This window comes from Trematomus bernacchii, unplaced genomic scaffold (assembly GCF_902827165.1).
Source record: "Trematomus bernacchii unplaced genomic scaffold, fTreBer1.1, whole genome shotgun sequence".
Lineage (NCBI taxonomy): Eukaryota > Metazoa > Chordata > Actinopteri > Perciformes > Nototheniidae > Trematomus > Trematomus bernacchii.
In genome coordinates, this window is record NW_022987689.1 from 7786594 (window position 1) to 7810312 (window position 23719).

A 23719-nucleotide genomic window follows, 5' to 3' on the forward strand; every position below is an offset into this window, starting at 1 on the left:
ATCCCCCACACACACACACATACATCTGTGCACCAGATTGCCTAACCTTCACATTCCTAATCTTGGACAGTCTGGAATCCACTGCCTTTGAAATGCAAACATGACCCCGGTTAACTTGAACAAAAAAAACACAGGATTTAAAAATACTGCTTAACAAGCATATGCACACACACACACTAAAATAAAAACATAACAACGAAGCAAAGTTAAGTCATAAAACTATATTTATAAATAAAAAGAAATTTTTCCTTGATAAAAGAGTAGTGTGAAAGACATGGTAAGAAATATTTCCCGACTATACATTATCACAAGACAGAGTCTTAAAATGCTCTGGTTGACAGATGAAAATGCAGCTGTGTAGTGTAAAAAATTACTCTAAGCTGAATGCTCATGTTTAGATTGTAAAATGAAACTAGTTGTGACCAACTACGTATATAATAAAACAAATGCATTCTTACAGTTAGAAGGACTTCGGTTCTTTTGCACTACATACACATGTATCCATTTCTTTCTCTCTTAAGTCAAGCAAACATTTTAAAAGTCTGAATAAGGTTAACAGTTAGTGTTCATCTGAGCTTTTTTTTCTTTGTTAGGAGGTCAGCAGGGGTGAATTGAAAGAACGGAAGGAGGGAAGAGGCTTCTTTCTCGCAGTTTTTGACGTGTACATGGGTGGGGGAGGACAGAGTGTGTTAGATAAGGGAGGCAGGCAGAGGGAAGAGTGAAGAGAACAAATGAAAAACATCCATGTAGAAAACGCTGAGTCATTTTCCCCAGCTGTCCAATTCCACCGCCTCCCTTCCTCTCTTGCTCTTTGTCCTCACGCAAACTCTTCCCCCACTGAAGAGGGGTAACTCAGAAAGGCGCTTTGGTTCCATCTTGAGCGAGGGGCTTCTTCACTGAAGAAAGTATTGTCTCTACTACTAGGAAGAAAAGCACAAGGGAGGAGGAACATTTTCTCTCAACATACACAACAGTGTTGGTTCCACTTCTGCTTTTAGGAGAGTGGAATCAAGGCCTTGGGTTACAGCTTTTGCAATCTTCCCTCCCTCCGGTTCTTCCCAGTCTCATAATGACACGGGAAAGCCCAATCTGCTACTTTTGTTATCGGCCTACAACCTTCGTTACATCACATCAACAAAGAATTCTCCGGCATTGCCCACCGCCATGCGCAGAGACTGGCGTGAGGCAGTGAGCTCAGGGGGCACGGTGGTGAGCTCTCTGCCTGGAGGGGCGCCAGGTGCAGATGTAGAGAGATGTGGGGGCTGGGGGGGCAGCCCGGGGGGGCCGTAGACAAGGCCCTGAGCGTAGGCTATTGAGTGGGAGTTGGCACTGCGGTGGCTGACAGAGCTACGGATGCTGCGCTCACTAGGGGGGGCCACTGAGCGCTCACTGGGAGCTCGGTGGCTCCTGATCTCATTTTCACTGCCACTGCCGTTGGACTTCTTCCCCTCATTCTTACTGCAGTTAGAGCCGCTGCTTCCTGTAGAAACAAGAAAGAATATTAATAATATTAGTGTGTAATTAACTGACACTTTGTGTTTATTTTAAAGCAGAGTGACCTACATGAGCCTCTCACCCACCCATCTGTTCGCCAGTGAAGTGACGCAGTACTGACCCAGTTAGTGGGAGACTCTCAGGAGAGATGCATGACTAATGTAGACACGCTCACCAAGCATTCACTGCCTTTCAGAGGCCAAACAGCCCAGCCATTACTGAAGGCAATTAAATGTTTTCATTTTATTACCACAAAATAGCCTGCTTGCTTTAGAGGGAAGTTCTCTAGGCTGATTAATTTAAAACCATAACCATGTCTACGCTAAAAGGAACCTTCTAACATTATAAGAAGCATGCTTGTTGTCATCAAACCCACATACGTATGAAAATATATTTTATCTAACGTCTTTAGATAGGGTGTTTTGGAATCAGCTTAGCCCAGACCATGAGGACTAGAGAAAGATTCCATAAAAAGCAATTAAATTCACAGTATATCAACTCTAATGTGAATGTTGTACCCTGTTTAACTATTCAGCAGTATATTCAATGGTAGTGTGCAAAAACAGAATAAAGACTGGACATCTGTGGTGTTTTGCGCCAGTGGGCCCAGCTGTTGTTGGTCATTGAATATCTCCACTGCGTATGCAAATAGTTTCTGGTTTTCTATTTCTAAGCATGTTAAACACACAAATAAAACATGTAAATAAGGCTGCTTTGGAGCTGTTTGATGACATATTTGTTCACGCTTGAAAGGGCTCTTTGAAGAAAGCTCATTTAAACAAGCCGACAGACCTATAACTCTTTAGAAAGTGTGGCTTTGGATAAAACTGTAAACAACATCTCAAAACAGGGTATATGCAGGAATCCTGAAGTCAAATGTAATACCTTTTAAGACCTTTTTTAAGACCCTTTCCATAAATGTTAAGACCTCATCGCCACTTCGAGTGTTAACCGGTTACATTGGCGACACACTTTACCTCACATTTACTATATACAGTATTGATTGTCCTTCCTCCTTATCTTCCAACCATTTGGACGCAAACTTGCATTTCCCCATAACGATGTTGTTTAACAACCGGCGTAAACGGAGCTTCGCGCACTATCAAGCAGTGAGCGTGCGATGTCCTGTTCAGATGACGTCAAATCCAACGGGATGCCATAAATAAACTACAAAGAATCACACTACACACCTACGCAATGATGACATTCAGGCAGACTGTAGAATACAACCTCTTTGGACAATGTATATACTTATTGAAAACAAGCTACAACATGTAATACCTTGGAAAATGCCCTTTAATACTTTTTAATAGCCTTAATTTTCGCTAAATTGATTTATCAACTTTTAATACTTTTTAAGACCCCACGGACACCCTGCAAAATGAAACTCAGCCAAAGTCTATGCTTCTGTAGACTTGAAAAGGGATTAAATAAATATTGTAATATTGAATTTTAAAAGCTCAAGGACGAGGATGTCTTTGAAACCAAGCTGCACAACATAGTGTTTGCAGAACATCAATTGAATAATTGGGAAGAGGAATTTCCAGGCAGTGCCTACAGACATTTTTATAAATGTTTCCAACATGAAACTGACATGGTTTCGACCTCACTGCTGGTGCTGTTTGATGAGAAGGAGCAAAATACAAACTTTAAAAACAGACAGTCTATAGGGGGTGACTGTTTTGATATGGCATTTATTTTCTATTCCACCAATTCTCACTGATCTGTTCTTTATTCCATGTTGAATGTTCGCCACTCACCGCTGTGCTGGCTTCCTGCGCTGCCGGCGCCTGGTCCACCATGGAGGGGCTGCTGCATGTCGTACGGGTGTGGGATGGGGAACTGATAGGGCAGAGTCATGGGCCAGGGGGCCGCCCCGGGATGAGGCAGAGGGGGGAGAGTGTCCTGATCTGAAGCACCCCCACTTGAACCATCATGGTCGTGCAGAGAAAGATGGGTCATGTCTAGGGGAGAAGAAGAAAAAAAACAGATTTATTTTCCACAGTGATACACCACTGATGAACTTGTTATTTGTGCTATAGGTTTAGCTTAGCGTCCACTTACTGCCACAGAGGTCCCCGAAGACGTAGTAGCACTGTTCAGAGAAGGTGATCTTGTTGACGGTGTGTCGGATGAAGCCGGCCTTCAGCAGGTTGCTGGCGTATTTACGGGATTCTCTGCGATCTGAGAAACCTTCTACATGATGGAAGAGCCAGTCCACCACATCAGAGCCTGAGGACACAAAGACACACACGTTTTAGGTACCGTTTTTTTTACTCATCACATTGGAAACATTTCCTGATATAAAACTAATATTATTTGAATCAGCTAGGTTTATGTGACAATTTGAATCTGTTTAGGTTAGCAATGAAGCCGTATCAGAAAACACTTATTTTATGATATTCAACTTTATATAAGATAAAAACAGTAAATCTTGATATCAAAGAGGTTGAAAAGAGCATTCTCTGCCATTTTTACAACTTTTTTCACAACAATAGGAGATCATTTTTTCTCAAGTTATCATTGCAGATCAACATTATTTGGATGGTTATTGTTCATTCTGAATTCATAAAACAGGCTTTCACTGAGACACACCATTTCTAAATACTGAACAAAGCAAATAAAGATCAGAGTTTGGTGTGCATGCATACTGATGAAGTCAATAACAAATGCTGGATCATGCCCTTTGCTTTAACAGACATACCGATGAAGGCGTTAGCGATGGTTATCTTGAGCCACATCCTGTCCCGCACCTCCAGACCTGACTCTGCGCAGGCCATGGCCTTAGCAACTGTTGCCATGTCGCTGTGGATTGAGAGGTGGAAGTCATCGAATCCTGGGAAAGAAGGACACCATTGAGTGAAAACAAATCAAACTCCCACACATTTTTGTTTTGTTTTCCATAAACTTAGTGAAAGCCCAGCCACAAGCTGTAAGCGTATCTCTGACAACACCAGAAACGATTTGGAATTTGCCTCATAATATTTGGCTTCCTGTGGTTTGGACTGCAATGCGACCCTTGTTATTTCTCGATTATGAATCAGACCGATTAGGCTGGATCTTTGTTTGAGTAAGACTTCAACTGAGCAGGCCTTCACAAAACTCCAAGAAAAGTCTGATCATAATAAATGATATGTTCTCCGTAAAACACTACCAGACTGAACATCTTTGGGATTTTTGTTTTACATTTGGTTTAATATTGTATGCATATAGATTTTCACATTTTAAATAACTTGTAAACAAGCAGAAGTGAACAAAGGGATACATTTATAAATCTTCAAATTCTTATAAACATTTCAACACACCAATACTATTTGCTATTGGTTGGAATATCCACATAAACTGGACTTCCCTTTGATGTTTTAGAATAATGCCGTGTTGTCCATGACAGATTTCTCCCTGTATGATTGTTGAACACTGGTGTAAAACGTGTAGAAAGAAGGCTTAAAACTCGCACACTGTTGTTTAAAATTGCAGACATTCTTTTCTCCTTATTAACGTCTCTTTAGTTCAACTTAAAAAACCTCCTGGCAACAAAAATGTTGGCCAATTATCCAAAGTAAATGAAAAATGAAGCAAAAAATGTTCAATCTGAGGGGGGAAATGACAACAAATTTAAATCATGTGGATTATGTCAAGAAAGTGTGTTGTGCGAGGAAAGATTTTTCTCCAGAAAGAAAGAAGAAACTCCCTGTCCTTCCAAAGATTACAGAGAAGATGATAGTTGTGAGTTAGTTTTCACAAGAGTTATTGAGCAGATGGAAGTTGTGAGGCTGAACTCAGTCAAATCTGGAGCAGAGAGAAGTTGCAGGAATGCAGAGAGAGGGCAGGGCCACACTTTACACAGAAACCCTCTCTCACGTCTCAGAAAGATACTGCTATTACTTGGGAGATTGGAAAGGGGGAACTCTAAAATGTGAGCTGAATGTGCAAAAAGTGAAATCCTGAAATATTAACAATATATATGTTGCCTTGTATCAGATGTATGTACTGTGAATAATGAATTATCTATATCAAAAACACAACAGAAAACATGCTGTAGAACTGTCTCTTTAAAAATAATAATAAAACAAATTAAAAACATTAAGGAATGTGATAAAAAAAATCTACCTAGAAACAAAAGGACAGTAAGTAAATGTATTATAAGAGCAAAGTATTTTTCTTAAGAAATAAGTTTGTAGTTGATAAGCGCTAAAAAGTGGCAGCAGGGGGGGTGTGACTCACTCTCAGTCTCAGGGATGGAGCTGCTGATGGAGGAGCTGGTGGAGGTGACGGTGCTCATGGAGGGGCTCATGCCATACGCAGGGTAAACCCCCGTCATGGCCGCCGTGTGGGACACCCACGCTGCTGGATCAATGGGCCGGATCGGCTCACCTGTTTAATACAATGTAGGGTTAGCAGTTAGCTAAACCAATTTGTCTGCATGTAGTTATTTGATTGAAATGAAAAGAGAAAAAGAGGAGACGAACACTCACTCCTCGGCAGAGCGAAGCAGCCCCGGGGGTTTGGGTCCCAGCACTTGGCCACAGTCAGAGTTATGGGGCTGGAGGTAAACACAGACACAGAATATCATCAGCTTCAACTTTATTAGGATTCAGTCATGTCCTTGTTTTGCACCTGGGTTTTACAGATTTCTACGCTTCTATGTATTAATGTTTGCCAGATTGCTGCTTACCCTGGCTTATGCACTATATCCCTCAGTACTCGCACTGCGTCGTCATTGCTCATGTTCTCGAAATTAATTTCATTCACCTGTAGGGGAAAAAAAAGGAATTTAAACATATATTTGCAGAAAATGTATTTTGAGAAACAAAAGATTGACCTTTCACTAAACTGATGTATTTGCTTACAAGCGGTATAAACGCTTGACAGAGTTAACATTATTCCATTACATTCCACTACACAAAGCCATTAGTGGGACTGGCAGTGTTCAACATGGCGTAACATATTAGAATTTGGAAGAGGCTTTGAAATAATGAAAAAGTAAAATGACCATTAGAGCCATAAACACAGCTGACTGACTTAGGCTCACACAGTATATTATAATGCGATTGAGATTACATAGGTGGGAGTGAGACGGAAAACTATGGGAATAGTGTCGATATACTGCCACATGCATTCATTGTGTTAATCAAAGTTGAGATTTTTTTTATCATACACACAAGTGCATCTGAATTAAAAACACTTTAATTGGTCTCACATTACAAAGTGTTTTCAGTCCACTGCAGGCACTGGGACTGAACCCAAACACAGCATCACAGCCCCTACCCACACACACTTTCCTGGTTCATGTCCCAGGTATGCAGAGACACACATTTTCCATCCTCTTTGTCTGTGTGTCTCTCTCACTCATTCTTACACACACACACACACGCAGACACACACCTGCAACAGCATGTCCCCGGGCTCTATGCGTCCGTCTGCAGCCACGGCTCCTCCCTTCATGATGGAGCCGATGTAGATTCCTCCATCTCCCCTTTCATTACTCTGACCCACAATACTGATGCCCAGGAAGTTGTACTTCTCTGTGAAAAGGAGAGAAACAGAGAAAGTGTATTCAAGAAGAATGAAGTGAAGCAGTGGTCAAACCAGTAAATGAGCATATTTTCCTGTCTTGTCCTTATACATCCAATGTGTGATTGTATAGGGAGGCTTTATTAAAAAAAGGGAACACTATTTATCCCAGCAAATTAAAATAGCATTGCGTGCGCATCTTCCACGTGTCTTACCCATGTTGAGCGTGACAGTGATGATGTTCAGAGACATAGTGGAGTCTGTGATGCTGCTGAATGAGGAAGACTGGATGGAAGAAAGGTGAAATTTGGGAAGAAAGAAAAATATGAGAAGAAGAATAAAAGTCACAACACTACAACAACACATTTTTATTTTAAACTTGTTTTTCCTCCAAGTGTGTTTTCTCACCCTGTCTATATTGGAGGCCTTGGGTTTCCGTCGGCGACGGCGATGTCGCCTCATTAGACGAGAGGAGCTCTGCTCAGTGGAGCTGCTAAACCTGAACACAAGAATAGAATACGGTATCTTTTAAAACACTATACAAATATATTAAGGGCTTTAATATGTGACTAAATAACTGAATAAATGATACCATATAAATTCAGTTAAAAGTGTAACTACCTGAATTAAGCTAATAAAAAACAAAAACCTAGCACATCAAATTGTGAATAAAAATACCTTTAAGGTAACATAAGCTTTTTTTCCTTATAGTGTATTCTTTCATTTAAATGGTCTAGTCTAAATATCGCATTAAAGCCTTAAGTTGCCTACATAATAAAAGCCCTTTAAAACACAGTTTCCATCATAAAGCTTGGCTTCCTAGGAGTCAGGACACTTCTTTAACTGTTTCTTAAAAAACAGCCTCCGACTTCATTTAGAAGTTATGACCTGAAACTTATACCAATAAAGCTGTAATCCAGATCGACAGGAAAAAACATCCTGGTAGATGCCTAAGGACTGAGAGCAGCAGAGTCTGTAAAGTGAGTTGCAGATATTTCTACGACTCCAGGAGGAGAACCTGGGGGGCTCACCACAAAAACCACCAGACAATTAGACTGTGCTAATCTCAGCCAAAACGCATCATCTGTAACTCCAGATGCATGCCTCGAGCCAAAAAGGCCTTTTCCTCACTGGAAACTGCGCTCCTGAGACTTTTGAACATCTACACAGAACATCTGACCTGCTGGTTGCATCATCATCCTCCGAATCAAAACAGGAAGTAGACTCCAGCTCGCTGCTCATGAAGGACGAGCAGCTGTCGTACTCGGGTCCGCCGCGTCCCATCGAACGTGACGGGAAGCCGTTTTGCCTTCCACCTGCAGCGGGAGAGCGGAAAATATAGGTGTTTCGTTACGTTAGATAAAAGCCTTGAGTCAATCTGTCAGGAGTCAGAATCTACTCTTTGACTTATTAACTACCTTTTCTCAGTTAACAAAATGACTGAATTCATGAAAGTCAAAGGTAAACTATTGTGACATTTTGAAATATTCTTTGCAGCTTATTCATAAGATCAACCGCAGAGCAGCATCATGTTGAAACAATCAGCTTATATTTTAACCTAGTTACCACTGCAAAGGTTTAAGAGCTACTGTGGTTCATGTACAGCAATATTTTTTTTCTTTTTTAATCAAACCTCTGCACAAGCCTTTCATGCCTACTCCTTTATAGAATATGTGATAGATGCAGGCTAGCTTTAAATGTGTGGCACCCATCAAATAAATATCTTTGCCTTGTTGTGAGATACATAGAGTACAATGGCAAAAAGGAAAACCCTATGTGGCAAACATCTCTCTGACCTTGTTCGTTGGAGTGTTTTCGCCGCGGCCTCTCCCTCTCTCTCCGCTGCGACACCATGGAGCCGGTCTCCGTGTCGTTGTCCAAACTGTCCCGAGCACTCGCTGCTTTCCCACTGCAGACAGAGACCGTGTTTAAAAGAGATAGAATTACACTGCATTTCCAAGTTAGTTAAGCTCATTCAGCCACTTAATGTTGAGAGTAAATGCTTCTTGTTATAATCACATTACAATCTGTGTTTACCATAAAGCCTTCTCTTGCTCAGTGTAGTTGAGGCTGCGCTCTGTTGTTGAACATTTGGCAGGAATTATGGTTTTTAAATTTGTATTGTTAGGCTAGTAAACGGGTTTCATCCCAAAAAACACCCTTAATAAACAGGCTTTTATATGAACTACCCTGACCAGCAGACTGTAAAAATGTAATCTGCTCTTAATTTGATCTCTGTTTTGTTGGTGTGGTTAGTCGTATCTGTGTATCTCATATTTGACCTTTTTTCTGTACCTTTTTTCATTTTTGCTGCTTTTGGGTTTCATTGTATTTGAAGCAAAACATATCAGTAAAGTTATTACCATTTATTTGTATCATCAGGTGTGGTATACACACACTTTTTTAAGAAATGTGTTAAAGAACCAAAGCCTGGCAACACAAAGCCACAGAATGCAGATAACCTAATAATCTAAGCATTTGAGAAAAAGTAGATTTTATTTCCTCCTGAGCCGTCACAAGGTGTCATACTTTTCCTATTCAGTTTGCTGTTTCCTCTCTCAGTGGTTATTAGGAGTCATTCAAGACACACGCAGTACACATGGCACGCACCCACAGTCACACATTACAAAATAACTACACCAAAAGTATTTTCCGTATATACTGACTGATAAGAGGGCGGTCTCGAGTCTCCGATGCCCCCGGTCCTCTCCAAAGGCGGTGCTGCCTCCGTGCTGTCGGCCACTGATCCTGCGTCTGTGTTGGCCCCGTCTCCAGAGACCAGCTGTCAACCAAGCAACCATATAGTGGGGTCAGTCAGAGGAATGAGACAAACACTCAGACGAAAGTATTTACTGAAAGACACGGAGCAAGTGGGCAGCAGACCCCTGTCACAGCCCTCCTGTGTTTACACTACTCTGTACTCAAGGGCTGGGTGGTATATCCTGTTTTATTGTCACTGCCTTTAGGCTTGGCAGCAGAAAGGATTGTTATAGACTACAATGTCTCATTAAAAGAAAAAATCTATTTTTCTTGCTGAAAGAAAGAGTCTGTGCCAAGTCATTGTTTGTCTACCCGACAGAGTTGCCTCGGTCACCAAAGTGTGGGAAGAATGGATCTATTGGGCCATTACTGTCTTTTCTTTTACTTTCAGCACTTTATAGTCAAAGTTATCACACAATATAGTTCTTTGACTTTCTGCAATAGATTTTTTGGAAACTTGGAGGTTGTCCATATTAGAAATAAAGCATGTACTTGCTTGATTTGCAAGAAAAACAAGCTTAAGAGCTAACAATTGTATAGTGGGAAACCAATATTAGCTTGATGTTTATGTCATAGTTGGGCTATTTATGACTATAATTCTCCACTGGTTTAACAACTACATTGCATCTGTTGTATAATGAGGAGCAAAACAGCTGTTGGGAATAGAGACCAGTGCAAATAATCTGGTTGTACTTTACACTATGGTTTATTAATTCAAATGTATCTTCATCTTCTGCATTAATACTTCATTAGGACTTTGGAAGTTAGAGAATTGTGAAAAGAGCCCAGGGTTTTTTTTCTCCAACCACAAGTCAAAAACTGAAATATATTTTTCAGTTCACTAATCAATAAATCAAGGAGAAAAAGTTAATCAAAAATCACATTGAGAAGCTTGAGCCATGAAACAATGTATTTTTACAATTAATAAATCATTTCAGCTCTACCATACAAGAAAGAGAGATTCAACTTTTTTAAATTAAGACCTAATAACATCATGAACATGAGCCCTACAACTAATTGTATGTACCATTGTATCAAGTTTACTGTGTTTGTATAGGTTTAATGGTAGTTAACAGTACTACTGGCTGGTTAAGATGCAATAACAGACATTTTAAATAATATGGTGATAGACAAAATCTTGTTGCCAGCTGACATTAATATAGAACCGAGCAGACTGAGGGTGCTGGCCTGTTGATGTGATGATAGCAAGCCAGGCCCCTCGGACCCCAGAGTACTATCAATCATGTCATTGAAACAACAGATGAACACTGGAGACAAACAAATGGACACACTGCCACAAAGATAACGTTTCATTATAAATGGAACATTTCACCAAGCCGAGAGATAACAAACATATTCAAACACGCACGCACAAAAAGAGAAATGGGCTTTGAACCACAGCCAACCAAACCACTAAATCGAATGAAAACAACCACAATAAAAGGACGCATTAGAACAAGCACGATGGATTATGCACGCAAACAACCAGCAATAACACTTTGTTGATGACTCTAAAATAAAACCTATAATCATAACCACACTGTAGTAAATTAACCAACTGCATGATACTTTCACATCAAGAAACAGAGCACTCTTTCTCTCAACTTTATTCTCCACACCCTGTGAGATTCAATCTTCTTGTTAGAGGACTTGCAGTGAGGCTCTTTGTTACCGGGTATTTTCCTGCTATCCTGTGATTTCACTTGCTCTTAACCTAATTTCAATGTCGAGGGGAGAGGAAGGGAGCAAGAGATGTCTTGCGTTGTGGAGACAGGAGAATTTTGCCTCATTATAGAGCACCAAAATGCATGCAAGTACATGTATGTGTTTCGTGTGTCAGGACTTAAAGGAAATTACTTTAAAACTATTGTAGCTTAGTTTCTGAAAACATGTTAAAAAACAAGAGGAGAGCAGAAGGGCAGGGTGTTTGAATGAGTCTGTTCCTCCCGGGATCATTATGTGATAATGATATTATCGGGCAGATGCATAGGGCATCTCCCAGGAGACGGAGTATGATTGAGGTAACAGAGCAACAGATGGGAATCATTGTTATACATGCACGCACACAAAGTCAGCCACTTTAACTCTCACATACAGTGAACACAGAAAATAAAATAGTTAACCAACCCAGAAAAAGACCCCATGATTTATTTTGAACCTACCCATGACACCACACGTCCGTTAAAACAGGGCAGCTTAGCGTTGTCGTCGGATATTTCCTCCTTTACCACCCTGTAAAGAGAACAAAGCTTGGTTTCAGCAAACCTTAACAACACAAAAGCACTCTCAGGGCAATAAACATGAGGCTGGAGATGGGCAATGCTTCAGTCAGGATGCAAACAGGCAACTGAAACAACAAATGCAGATTTTATTAGTGCACTTACTACACTGTTGTTGCCAACTACCAGCGAGCAATAGAACATTTACTATAGAAAACATCCGTTCCGAATATTGTGTAATAAGGGTAGGTCAACAATTCAAGTTGTACTTTACAAATTCAAGCAAAGACGAACCTGCTCCTTGATGCTTTGTAGCTGGCATATAAGAACATATTTAAGGGAGTCAAGAAAGCATAAAGGTAACCTTAATGAAAGCTTCCTTAGAGTTTGAAATCAACTTGTTTCAACCTTATATAGAAGGACTGTATGTCTTTACATCAAAGGCTGCGTAAAAGGGAAAAGTTCTTGGCTCTGAAATTAACAAGTCAAATAAAGATATATTTCCCTTGGCAAACACAGTTCTGCCTGTGTTTTTAAACCAGTTCCACTGAAGGAGTTTCCAGCAAACTTCAATCAATCTTCAGCATACTTTTGTGACAACTAGGAAGAATCTAAAACAAATGCATTTATTTTATAGAGCATCAGACTGCTGGTGATGTTAAGATTAGCTATGCCTTTCTGAGAAGGAAGAGTGATGGTCAGTCAGGCTTTTGTCCTAGAGTCTGGGTAAATATGGATTCCAGTCTCTATTCCAGTCCAGCAGGTTGCTTAATCTATACCAGCTTTTGGTGAAAAGGTTTTACAGAATATACCTTCTTTCTTCACAACATGAATAGCTGAGGTTCCTTTCAAAACATGCCTTTCTCACTTGCAAATGTTAAGAAGTTGTTGCCCCACCCTAGTTTGAGTTAAGCCAAAAATAACTTTGGAAACCTGGCTGAAATGTTTTAAAAATAGTACATTTCTACCCCCATTTTAACTCTGTAGAAGGCACTGTCTGGAGGAACATAAAACGTCTGCTTTCCAGCCTTGTTTTAACACAAAAGAACATACTCATAAAGCTGCCAGGGTGATGAACAGGGCATTCCTGTGTCCAACTCTGCATTCCTCGGGCTAATAGACAACAACAGCAGGGGCCTGCTGGGCTCACTGACTGAGACCGTTTACATTCTGACATTAGCTTGTTAGCACAAACCATACATTAGCCCCCAGCTGACAGTCAGTAACAGCTTATTGTCAGTGTTGTCAAATAACTCCTGTTCCCACTTTACATTAGACACGTTTGTGTGTCATTCGGGACTTTCCCTAGTGTTCGTGAAACTGACAAATACCAAACTTGGTCAGAGAAATTCAAGGCACAAGACGCATAAGCTAGCCACACAGGCAATGTAAACAAACGGCGTCGGGACGCTGAACAGACCTGCTAACGCTGCTAGCAGCTAACAAAGGAACTGCAATGCACGTAGCTAATGATCCACAGTCAGGTAACCAGAAACTGGTGACAAGCCAGCTGGCAGAGGTATCACGTAAACTAGCTGCGTTTACGTAGTTAACCCAAGCAGTTGTGCTGATTCAATGTTAAACACATAAACCCTTGAACAGTTACCCGAAGTCATCGTCCATAGATTTGAAGAAGAATTTGTAATTCGGTTTCTTGAGGACATTTTTGAAGTCTGCGAGAGTGACTTTGTCCGCCGGCACCGACAGTTTCACCAGATACGGTGTCTCCTGGTCGTCGAGGTGGTAGATAATTTTGGTCTCCCCCATCTCGGACTGCGGCTAAGGCGAGGCAGGCAGGGTGCATCAAGCCGAGGGCCTGGCAGGCTCCCTCTCGGGCCCCGACTCCCCGTGGCGCTGGCGGCGGCTGTGCCCTAGTCCTCCCGGCTCTCCCTGGCTGACCGACTCGCTGCGTAGCCCTGGTTCTCTCGTTTTACGCCAGCTCGCTAACGTTGCGCCTGCTTTTCGATTCAAAAAAGCACCTTGCTCCTCCACAAATAGTCCTAACTCTGTCCGAGGATTGAATCGCGTAACTTCTCGTTTGTATTAAACTTCCAATGCGCTACTGAAAGCTTATAAATAACTGAAAACCAGTTTGAAAACGCAGTCAAGATAAACAATCTCTGAAGGGTTGGTTTTCTCTTCTTGCTAGCTGCCAAGCTCGGTACTTTGTTGCACACGAAACTGCAGGAAATCTTCCAAGCCCGTCTCGGAGGGGCGCCCTCCGCAGGAGAGGAGGAGAGTAACAGCTCTGGAGGCGATTCCTGCTGCAATGCATGAGTCAACAGAGGCGGTCAGACAAGGGCACAGGGCTCCTGCAGCCGGGGGGGGCATCCCTATCAGTGACAGTAAAGCATGTGAGTTATGTAACTCGGAGCTTTGCTAATATGACAGAAATGATGCAGAGAAAAAGTCGCTAGGCCCCAAACATTATAATTGTCTCTCTATATATATTTTCCTAGAATGCAGCGGAAAAAATAAATGGAAAATGTTTATTCCTTTTACGACTTGGGTTGTCCTCACAATCATAGCATTTCAGCAGTAACTGACATGAATAATGTAAATGTTCCCATTAATTTTAAGAAAGACTAATAAATAAAACATACAGGTGGAAAACCTACACAAATAATACAACTATAATTGCCTATTTGTCAGTACAGACTTCCCAACGTAAGCAGGGTTCTTGTCAGCAGAAGTAACAGCTTTGTTGGTGTCTGGTTTAGTAATTTAAGTCTGATTGAGCAATTTTCTATCATATTTGGCACTAAGCTTATTTTCCCAATCAATGATATTAAGCTTATAATGTATGAGTTATATCAGAATCAACATGCAACCAATTATACAAGCTTGCCAATTCATCTTCCATTATTGTGTTCATATCTTATTAGATCTGGAAGATGCAACATTTATTCCCCTTCAATCACAAAGCCCTTTCAACAGGGGTTATCATTGAAATGATGAAACTGTAGTATCACTGTGTTTAAGCCTCTTATACAGAACACTCTTGAATCAAATGTGAATATGTACAGCGACCGCAGTTTATTGGACAAAATTAATTTTGAAATTACAGACAACACAAAGCCAAGAGTAAATACACCATATCTCTCAATGGAAAGTAAATGAAAGTTTTGTCAAAGAATCAATACATGGTGTACAAAATGGAGAGTCTGAAATAGATATGATGCATCTGTGGTTTTGCTGAGAATTAAACATTACTGGTATCATCCTCCACATTATCATTATCAATATCATCATCATAACAATCTACTTAAATCCTGCCCCTGCAGTAGGACTTGACAATATAATATTTTTACGTACAAATACAAAAAAGGGGGAAATGGAGTTTGGTCTCTTTCTTCTCTTCTTTTTAAATAAGCTCTGAATAGTGCTGGGCAGCAGAGTGGCGTCATGTTTTAGTCATCAAGAAAGTCATCATCGAGGTTAACGTCTGTGGTGTCGATGTCGTAGATCTCCATGTTGTCCAGGTCCTCTTCCAGCTCGTCAAGATTCTACATAACGACACACACAAGAGACATTTCATAAGAATTCTTCGTCTCTTAAATGTTCCAGTTATTTATTTTTAATATGTCTTTGAATTTAAGATTTTATGTGAACCAATTTAAAGGGTATTTTGTAGATGAAAAACTGCCTAAATCTTTTTTTTTTTTTTTTTTTTTTTTTTTTTTTTTTTTTAAATGCAAGAAGTACTTAAAGGTGGGGTAGGTAATTTTGGAGAAACCAGCTCGAGATCGCTAGAATTTGAAAATACACAGCCGGAGAAAATCTGCCACTTCCTTACAGAGCCCCTCCTCCAACACACACGAACGCGCACATGACCAATGAGGGCACGAGATAAGTTTGTGCCCCGATGGAAGGCTGACAGGCAGGTAGGCCATCCAGTTATTTTAGCCGGGCCGGCTAAAATGATTGGTCGTGCTTTTTACAGTACTACGGCTTCCACAGATGACATTTTTTTATGGATTTTTTGTCAAAGCAAATATTCATTGCTATCGGGATGTTAAGAGCATTCCATGGAATATAACAAAAAGTGTATCTCGAGCCGGTTTCTTTAACTTACCTACCCACCTTTAAATGGCATATCGTTTAAACTGCCATAAACAATATTTGATTTACTATTTATTAACTCTGATTAAGTATCAGTAACTATTGTATGAACAATACAAATCTTACTGAATATATTTTCCCATGGTGAGATACAAACATTAATCAAAAGATAAAAAGAAAGGAAGAAAGACAAAAGAGACCAACCTCCTTTTGTGACTGTGATATTTCCTCCTTCTCTTCTTCTTCTTCCTCTTCTTCTTCCTCCTCCTCCTCCTCTTCCTCCTCTTCTTTGTCAACTGCTGTAGGAGCAGCAGGTTCAGGCTGTGAAGACATCACAGCTGCTACTGCTGCAGCGACAGGAGCGGCTGCCACTGACTCCTCACTGTCCTGTGTCTGAGGCAAGAGTGAGTGGAATAAAGTTTGACTGAAAGTTTGAATATAGCTCATCTTTTCAAAAGAAATGTTGAAACTTTTTGTAATTCCATTCTTAATGATTACAAAAGGTAAAGATAAAGCATGTGAGGTCTGTTGCTAAAGGCTTTAACTGGTGTGTAATCAGGTTACTATTAAATAAAATATCACTCATAAGAAAATGTTGGATAAAGAAGACAAACCTTGGGGATTGCAGGAATGAAGGTTCCTTTGGGTTCGTATCCCTGAGCCTCCTCAAGAATATTCCTGTCTTCGTTGAGCTGAAAAATGTTGGAAGTTTTGTTAAAATACAAGAGATGATTGAGATACTTATTGAAACATTGCCTGCACACAACATATCTATTCCATTTGTCAACTTAAAACGTGTGCAACTCACTGTGACGAGAGGGAAATCCTTGGCAGGCCTAGTGGTGCCCAGGCAGGACTCTCTGAGGTAATGCTCAGCTGCAAAGGCTTCTCTCAGCCCGGGGAACAGATTCTCATACTCTGTGGGGTCGGCTAGGGACTCAGCCGCCTGTAATTAAGATTTAATACAGTGTGTCAAGGTCAAAAATAAACATCTAGACATTCAAATACCTTTATTCTCTTTTCCTCTAAGAATCTATGATCCTGTGAATTTTATTACAATGTTCCTACCCCTCAATTTGTGATCATCATTTCTTAAGTTCTTTATTGTATCAGTATTTTTCAAAATTCTGTGTAACAGAACTGACCTTCTGGTTGATCTTAGCCAGGTTCTCCCTCCACAATTTGACCACACGTGACACCTGACTGGGCAGGTAGGTGCGAGCCAGGAAAGCAGCTTCAGGCAGTCGGTTAGTCCTGATCAGGAGCTCCAAACACTGATCCAGACTGTGGACAAAAGAGTAACACAGACACCATACATTTAACATCATGAATACATTTATTTCACCTAATTTCTCCACCACTGTGAAATTGTTCTGGTACTTACTTCCCCTGCAGGAAGTAGGTCATGAAGGCCACATTGTTCTTGCCGTCCTTCTCTGCCCCCTCAGCCAGCTTGCCCACCATGGTGGCGTTACCGGAGGCGGTGGCGAGGAGCAGCAGGCCTCCGTAATCCTGGGCGTGGTGCAGGCACTCCTGGGCCAGGCCGAATTGGCACTTACTGATAGCCAGCTCTGCTAACTGCTTCCACTTCTGCTCCGACTGCAGGGGTTACAATGACAAATATTAGAAATGCAGTGGGCAGAGAAGACGAAAATAAAATTACAACAACTGCAAACTCTTGGGAGCCATTGTGAATGGTCAGTAATATTTTAGAAGCTGCGAAGATTTGACATGTTATAGAGTTGGCCTCAGTTTCAAAAGACAACAAGTATGCTCTTACCTCTGCCTCCACAGCCAGCTGGTAGGCAATCTTCAACTCTCCCAGCTGCAACGCCAGTTCAAACCTGTGCTCCGAGTCTGTGGACACAGCCAGCGCCTGCTGCTTGAAGCCCTAAAAAAGACAAAGAAACAAACATCAGCATCCTACAAGCAAAAACTATACCTTTCTGGACAATACACAAAAATCTATTTTTTGTTATTTAGAATTAGGGATGCTCCGATCGATCGGCCGCCAATCGTTATCGGCCGATATTCACTCTCGGCCGATCGATCGGTGCTTTCCATAAAGGCCGATCAGGAGAGCCGATCACATGACGTAAAATACATGACACTTTTCTCTGTGCGCGGCAAAACAAGCTCGCCAAAATGGCTTCATTTTAAGGTGTCCGAAAAATAAAATAAAATAGCGGTATGCAACGTGTGTGAAGCAGAAATCCTGCAGCTCCACCCGCTGTGACGGACCTGTGAGCGGAGCAAAAACACACACTAAGAGTTAGACCTAACACACTTAGCTATTTTATCTACCTCTAGAACAAGCTAAACTAGTAATAAATATGTTTATTCTTCACTGTCGGGTCGCTCATTACTGGATCAGTGAGCTGCATGAGACAATACTGACAGGCTGTCAGGAGAGAGAGAGAGGGGGAGAGAGGAAAAGAGAGCGCTTCCGCTCATTTCTCCCGTGTTATTATCCAAGGTTAATGTAAACTTGAATAATGTACTTCATTTGAATGTAATAATTATGTTGGTTGTTGTTTGTGGAAGCGCATCATGTATTGAAAAATCTGAACTTTTCGATCCGTTACGATTATAAACTGAAGCAATATAAAAATGAGCCCCATTAACTGAGTTTTAAACATCACTTTAAATGGAAGATCCCCATAGCCCCCATCCACCCGATCTGATCGGCCCCAAAATTGTCGATCGGAGCATCCCTATTTAGAATGTCACAGTTCTTTACCTGTTTCTCCAGGAAATGGGCCACCCTGGTCCTCTGCTCTTTAGGAATCGTGGGAAGCACCTTGTCAGCCATTCCAAAGTCCCTCCTCATCACGGCAGTCTGGTACTCCAGGACGGAGACCAGCAGGGAGTAAGTGACAATGTTGAGCTCCTTGTCTCCCAGGTACAGACGGTCATCTTTAGGTATGTAACCCAGCAGGTACATGGTTCTGTAGGGAGAGAAGATAATAGGTGTAAAGATGAAGAATCCTTCACAGCAATCAAACAAACTATTTTTCTGGACTTAAAAGCTGTAAATGTATGTACTGTATGTGTACCTGTCCAGGTGAGCAATAGTGACGATCTCTCCTCCTACATAGTAGTTGAGTCGGTTCACAGAGCTGGTGTAGATGAAGCAGTCTCCAACCCAGAGTCCAGTCTTCACAATCTCCTGGATCTCTCCCTGGACCTGGACATAAGAAAAAAGATGTAAGGTATAGTTTTAAATTGAAGAACACATATTTTTTCTAGTTACATAGCGCTGGGATACTTCTATACAAGACTCAATAATATTTGTAGCAATGAAAGTTAAAACAACCAACCTCAAAGGCATCTTCGATACCATCCTCGGTCACTCCTTCATTGTTTTCTTGAGAAGCGGCTACTTTTTCTGACATATAACGCAGAATGAAGAAGGACTCCTCAGTAGCGATGCAGACCAGTTCACCAGAGTCGGACCAGAAGATCTGGGTAAAATATGAAAAAGAGTAAGAATAGAAACCAAACACTAAAATGTTATCACTATGAAATTGGTAAATGACTTCCAATGACAACATTTATATCAAACAGAGATCAAGACTTGAAATACAAAATGAGTCAGTCTTACGTGTTTGGGCTGGATCTCGATACGGCGGACCAGCTCTGTGTTCTCCCAGTCATAAAATGCCAGGCCATTCACTGACCTCACCCCAAGCAAGAAACCTCCATAGATCCCTGCAGGGGAGAATGGGAACACATCCAGGGAGTCAGACAGTGGGAACAATCCACTTCCTGAACCGAAGTCTACTATAAAGCACTGTTAACGTTACCTTCAGCTCCAAAGTCAGGCTTGAAAGATTTCTTCTCTTTGAAGTTTTTGAAGATTTTGACGATACTGTTGCTTTCCCTGATGGCATACTCAGATGAGTCATGTGCCCAGACAAACTCCTGCGCTGAGCCGAAGCTCTTGTTCCTCAAAGCCATGGCAGTATAGATGATGTACTCTCCATCTCCACACACCACAACAAACCTGGTGCACAGAAAAATGCATAAATGACTGACAGATATCATATGGAAAATTCACCTCTAATCTGGCTAACGAAGATGGTGACATGTTTGTGAAATAACAATAACCAGTCAAAGGGCCTGGGTGAGTGTATGCGTACCTTCCGTTGGGGTTATGCTGGATGGTTTGAGGGTAAATCTCACAGCTGCCCATGTCTTTGACAGCCAGAGGCAGCCTCTCGCCGTCCTTGATCTCAGCATCACCCATGGCTTTAAGGTTAGCTTGCTGTACTTCACTGTGTTTAGCCCAGATGATTTTTCCGTTGGTGTCCATAGACATAGCCGGCTCCTCCCGACCCACCTACACAGCAGAGGGAGACAGATCACAAATATTTTAGGTTTGGATACAACTATAATATATTTAATCTGGATGTCTTTTACAGATAAACTATTTCCCCCCTTTTTTAGTAGTATTGTATATATAGTTAAGTTTATTTACAATCAAAGTACTTTTAAAAATAACTATCTCTTCCGTTCACCTTGATGATGATGCTGCCTTCATCGTAGCCCAGTGCCACATTGTTGGAGCCCCTGAGGCCGCACACACACCACACTCTCTCCATGCCATAGTTGAGAGTGCTCTCCAGGCGGTAAGTGCTTGAGTGCCAGATGCGAACAGTACCTACAGAGGAAAGAGGTAAAGTAGCATAAAGAAATGATCAATGAGGCCACTGGGTGAAATGCATTCTTGAGGTTTTTTTTCCTATAGAGGTGAGGATAAGTATGTTTCCTGCTCACCGTCCTCTGATCCAGTGATGATGATGGGCAGCTCGGGGTGGAAGCTGACACAAGAGACGTTCTGGGCGTGGCCCTCCAGAGTCTGAACACAGGTCTTGTTCTGCAACATACAGAGGAAGACTGTTAAAGAGGTACAAACACAATGCCACAGGATGCTCATAGGAAGGACAGAGCAGAATAATGAGGAAAAACGACATGCTTTAAAGAACAATCAACTATTTTAGTAAGCTTTAATTGTTTGTAAAGCTATGTATTTAACACATGTAATACAAGACAGCAGGAAATTAACCTGTTCTTATAATATTAGATTTGATTCAACATATTTAATTGCACTGTGTACTATTTATAATATACTAGAATGTGAAATCAAAATTCAGGTGTATTAATACACTAGATATATAGCAGTGAATAAAATAAGGAAAACATTTTCTAACCTGGTAGTCCCAGATCTTTACTTGGCGGTCATCAGCCCCTGAGATGAGGTAAGGCTTGTCTCCTCCACTGTAGTAGTCAATACAATTGACTCCTTTCTCGTGACCCTCCAGGGTGAAGTTAGGAGACGAAGAGCCTAGCTGCCAAACCTTAAAAAACCCAGAGGAACCAGAATCACTCGATGCACCTTAGACACAGACCTTTAAATATATGTTTATTTAAAAAGGCAAGGATGTGCCTAATGTATTGTCATTAAAAAAAGTTGCAGGACCGCAGTAGAATCTGCAGTACTAACCCAACGACAAGATACATTTAGCAGCAGTAAATGTGACAACAGCAAGTGGCCCTACTTTAATGGTCCTGTCCAGAGAGGCGCTGGCAAACTGGTTGTTGTCCTTGGGGTTGATGACAATCTGCATCACATAGTGAGTGTGCCCCTCAAACACCTGGCTGCAAGACCACTTCTTCTCCCAGTCCCATAGCTTGATCAACATGTCATCTGCAAAGAAATAGAAAATAAATTCATGATGTTTTGCACACAATGCAAATGCAATTGAAGACCCTAGTATTCAAATGCCTTTGCATTTTAAGTGTATCAATGTACTTAGTTTACAAGCGTACCACTGCTGGTGAGGATATAGGGCTGGGTCGGATGGACAGCAATGCAACGGATGTAGTCAGAGTGGGCCTCAAACATGTGGACACGCTCCAGGGTGTTGTAGTTGAACACTCGGATCTGCATGTCATCCTGCGTGGGGAGAAAAAAAACATTGAATCATAGCAGTATACGCAGTGCAAGTTCATAAAAAGATTATATACAAAAGACCAAAATATATGTTCTAACAAATGCAATTGGTATATGCTGTTGTATAGTAGGGTATCTGTACATTCCAACTGTGACACACACATAATTAAATATATGTAAAGCTTTACTGTTAAGACGTTGCACATGCCCACATAAAAAAACAACACTAAATTAAACCTCTGCGAGATAATACTGTCAGGTTTATACAAAAATGCTGTTGTTATAGATGACAGCTGTGAGAGTTGGGAAAACAAACAATGGATGTAACTCACTGCTCCTGTGATGACCCAGTGCTTCCTTGCCACAAACTTAGAAGCTCGGACAGGGAGGTCACATACTTCAAACGTCTTGACAAGAGTCTGGGGGAAAAGAAAATTACTGAATTGGGTTGCATCATCATCATCATCATCATCATCATCATCATCATCATCATCATGCCCTTGTGTGTATTTTAAGTCAGTATATTACTATAAAATGACATATTTATGCAGTTTGGTTGTTTAGTCATTACTGTTTCTATACTGTGTTACTGATCGTACCTGTGTTTCGTGGTTCCACACACAGACACTGCCGTTGTACAGACTAGCCAGCATCCATGGCTCAGTTGGGTGAAGGTCCACACTCTTCACCCTGTCTGACCTGGCTGTCAGCCTCCGCTTAATATCCAGCCGCAGAGGCTGAAAAAAAACATAGGAGATCGGTGTCTTTTCTATGTCGTTTATACTCAACACTTCATGGGCATTTCATTATCTGTTAAAAACTCCTCAGCGTTCGAGAAAAGACCAAGAATTAAAGGTAACGTAATAAAGCCAACGTAACCGTTAGCATGCTAACATAACATTTAGCCTCGTATATTGTAATGCTACCAATTTTTTTTAACGTATGCATCATGTAGGAGTTCTTTCGATAACTGATTCAAAATAACTGTTAACAAAAAATAAATCTTCCAAACAGCCATCATCCTGAATATTAACATCTGTTAGCTACAATCTTTCAGGCTAACTCAAGCTAGTTAGCCGTTAAGCTATTTACAATAGTGCATTATTATTTGACAGTTTCACGGTCCTTTTAAAAACTATACCAGGACCCGTGGAAGACCTGTATGGAACAACAACATGCTGGTAACTATTCTAAATATCTCTTACCATGTTTTATCCCCTTTGTGTCACAATAAAATAAGATAAATTAGTTGAAAACGGGGTCCAAATGTTGCGACTTCAGTGAACGGAGCACTGGATACTGACGTGGAACTTCCTGAATCTCAATCTCGCGTGAGTTGCGCTCTGGAAGTGGTGACGTGACATGAAGGTCTGCTGGAGCAGCTGACACCACAGCCACAAATTAATAATAAAGTGAGAATAAACGTGCCCTACTTCGAAGAGATTCTGGGTCTTTTCCACATTTCACAACATATTGCTATCCGATTTTTAACTAGGATATACCGGTAGAAGGTATCGATGCTTCACTTGTTACTACTTTATCGTGAATAAGGTTAAAAATATCATTTTATACCCTCCGTCCTCCCACCTAATTTCATATTAACAGAGTTGAAGTGTCTGATGCTTAGATCTCTGTTTTGTGTTATATTATTATTAGATGTCTTCTTAAAGGATACCACCATTCTTTTCCAGCAGATGGCGATATAAACATTTGG

The 23719-nt window shown here is 41.0% G+C and overlaps 2 protein-coding genes across 3 annotated transcripts; both read right to left on the bottom strand.

Moving 5' to 3' along the window:
• Positions 1-201: 201 nt before the first annotated feature.
• Positions 202-14193, bottom strand: LOC117488476 (segment polarity protein dishevelled homolog DVL-3). 2 transcript variants are annotated; one of them, XM_034137403.1, is made up of 15 exons: positions 13594-14193; positions 11931-12000; positions 9675-9790; positions 8805-8917; positions 8189-8324; positions 7417-7507; positions 7224-7293; positions 6880-7019; positions 6170-6246; positions 5964-6037; positions 5719-5868; positions 4199-4330; positions 3559-3726; positions 3255-3458; positions 202-1480 (listed from the first exon to the last, which is right to left on the bottom strand). In XM_034137403.1, the coding sequence occupies exons 1-15, from the start codon at positions 13752-13754 to the stop codon at positions 1122-1124; spliced, it is 2061 nt and encodes a 686-aa protein (XP_033993294.1). In that variant the 5' UTR covers positions 13755-14193; the 3' UTR covers positions 202-1121. The 2 variants fall into 2 exon arrangements, with proteins under 2 accessions (XP_033993294.1, XP_033993295.1); XM_034137404.1 differs by having other exon boundaries at positions 5970-6037; positions 13594-14191.
• Positions 14194-14998: 805 nt separating this feature from the next.
• copb2 (COPI coat complex subunit beta 2) lies at positions 14999-23341 on the bottom strand. The gene is made up of 21 exons (XM_034137405.1): positions 23211-23341; positions 22605-22742; positions 22338-22424; positions 21882-22008; positions 21611-21759; positions 21263-21409; positions 20829-20928; positions 20570-20712; positions 20192-20391; positions 19856-20055; positions 19654-19760; positions 19370-19513; positions 19106-19236; positions 18790-18997; positions 17830-17940; positions 17434-17648; positions 17195-17333; positions 16858-16995; positions 16664-16741; positions 16254-16442; positions 14999-15493 (listed from the first exon to the last, which is right to left on the bottom strand). The coding sequence occupies exons 1-21, from the start codon at positions 23211-23213 to the stop codon at positions 15398-15400; spliced, it is 2850 nt and encodes a 949-aa protein (XP_033993296.1). The 5' UTR covers positions 23214-23341; the 3' UTR covers positions 14999-15397.
• Between the last annotated feature and the right edge of the window lie 378 nt (positions 23342-23719).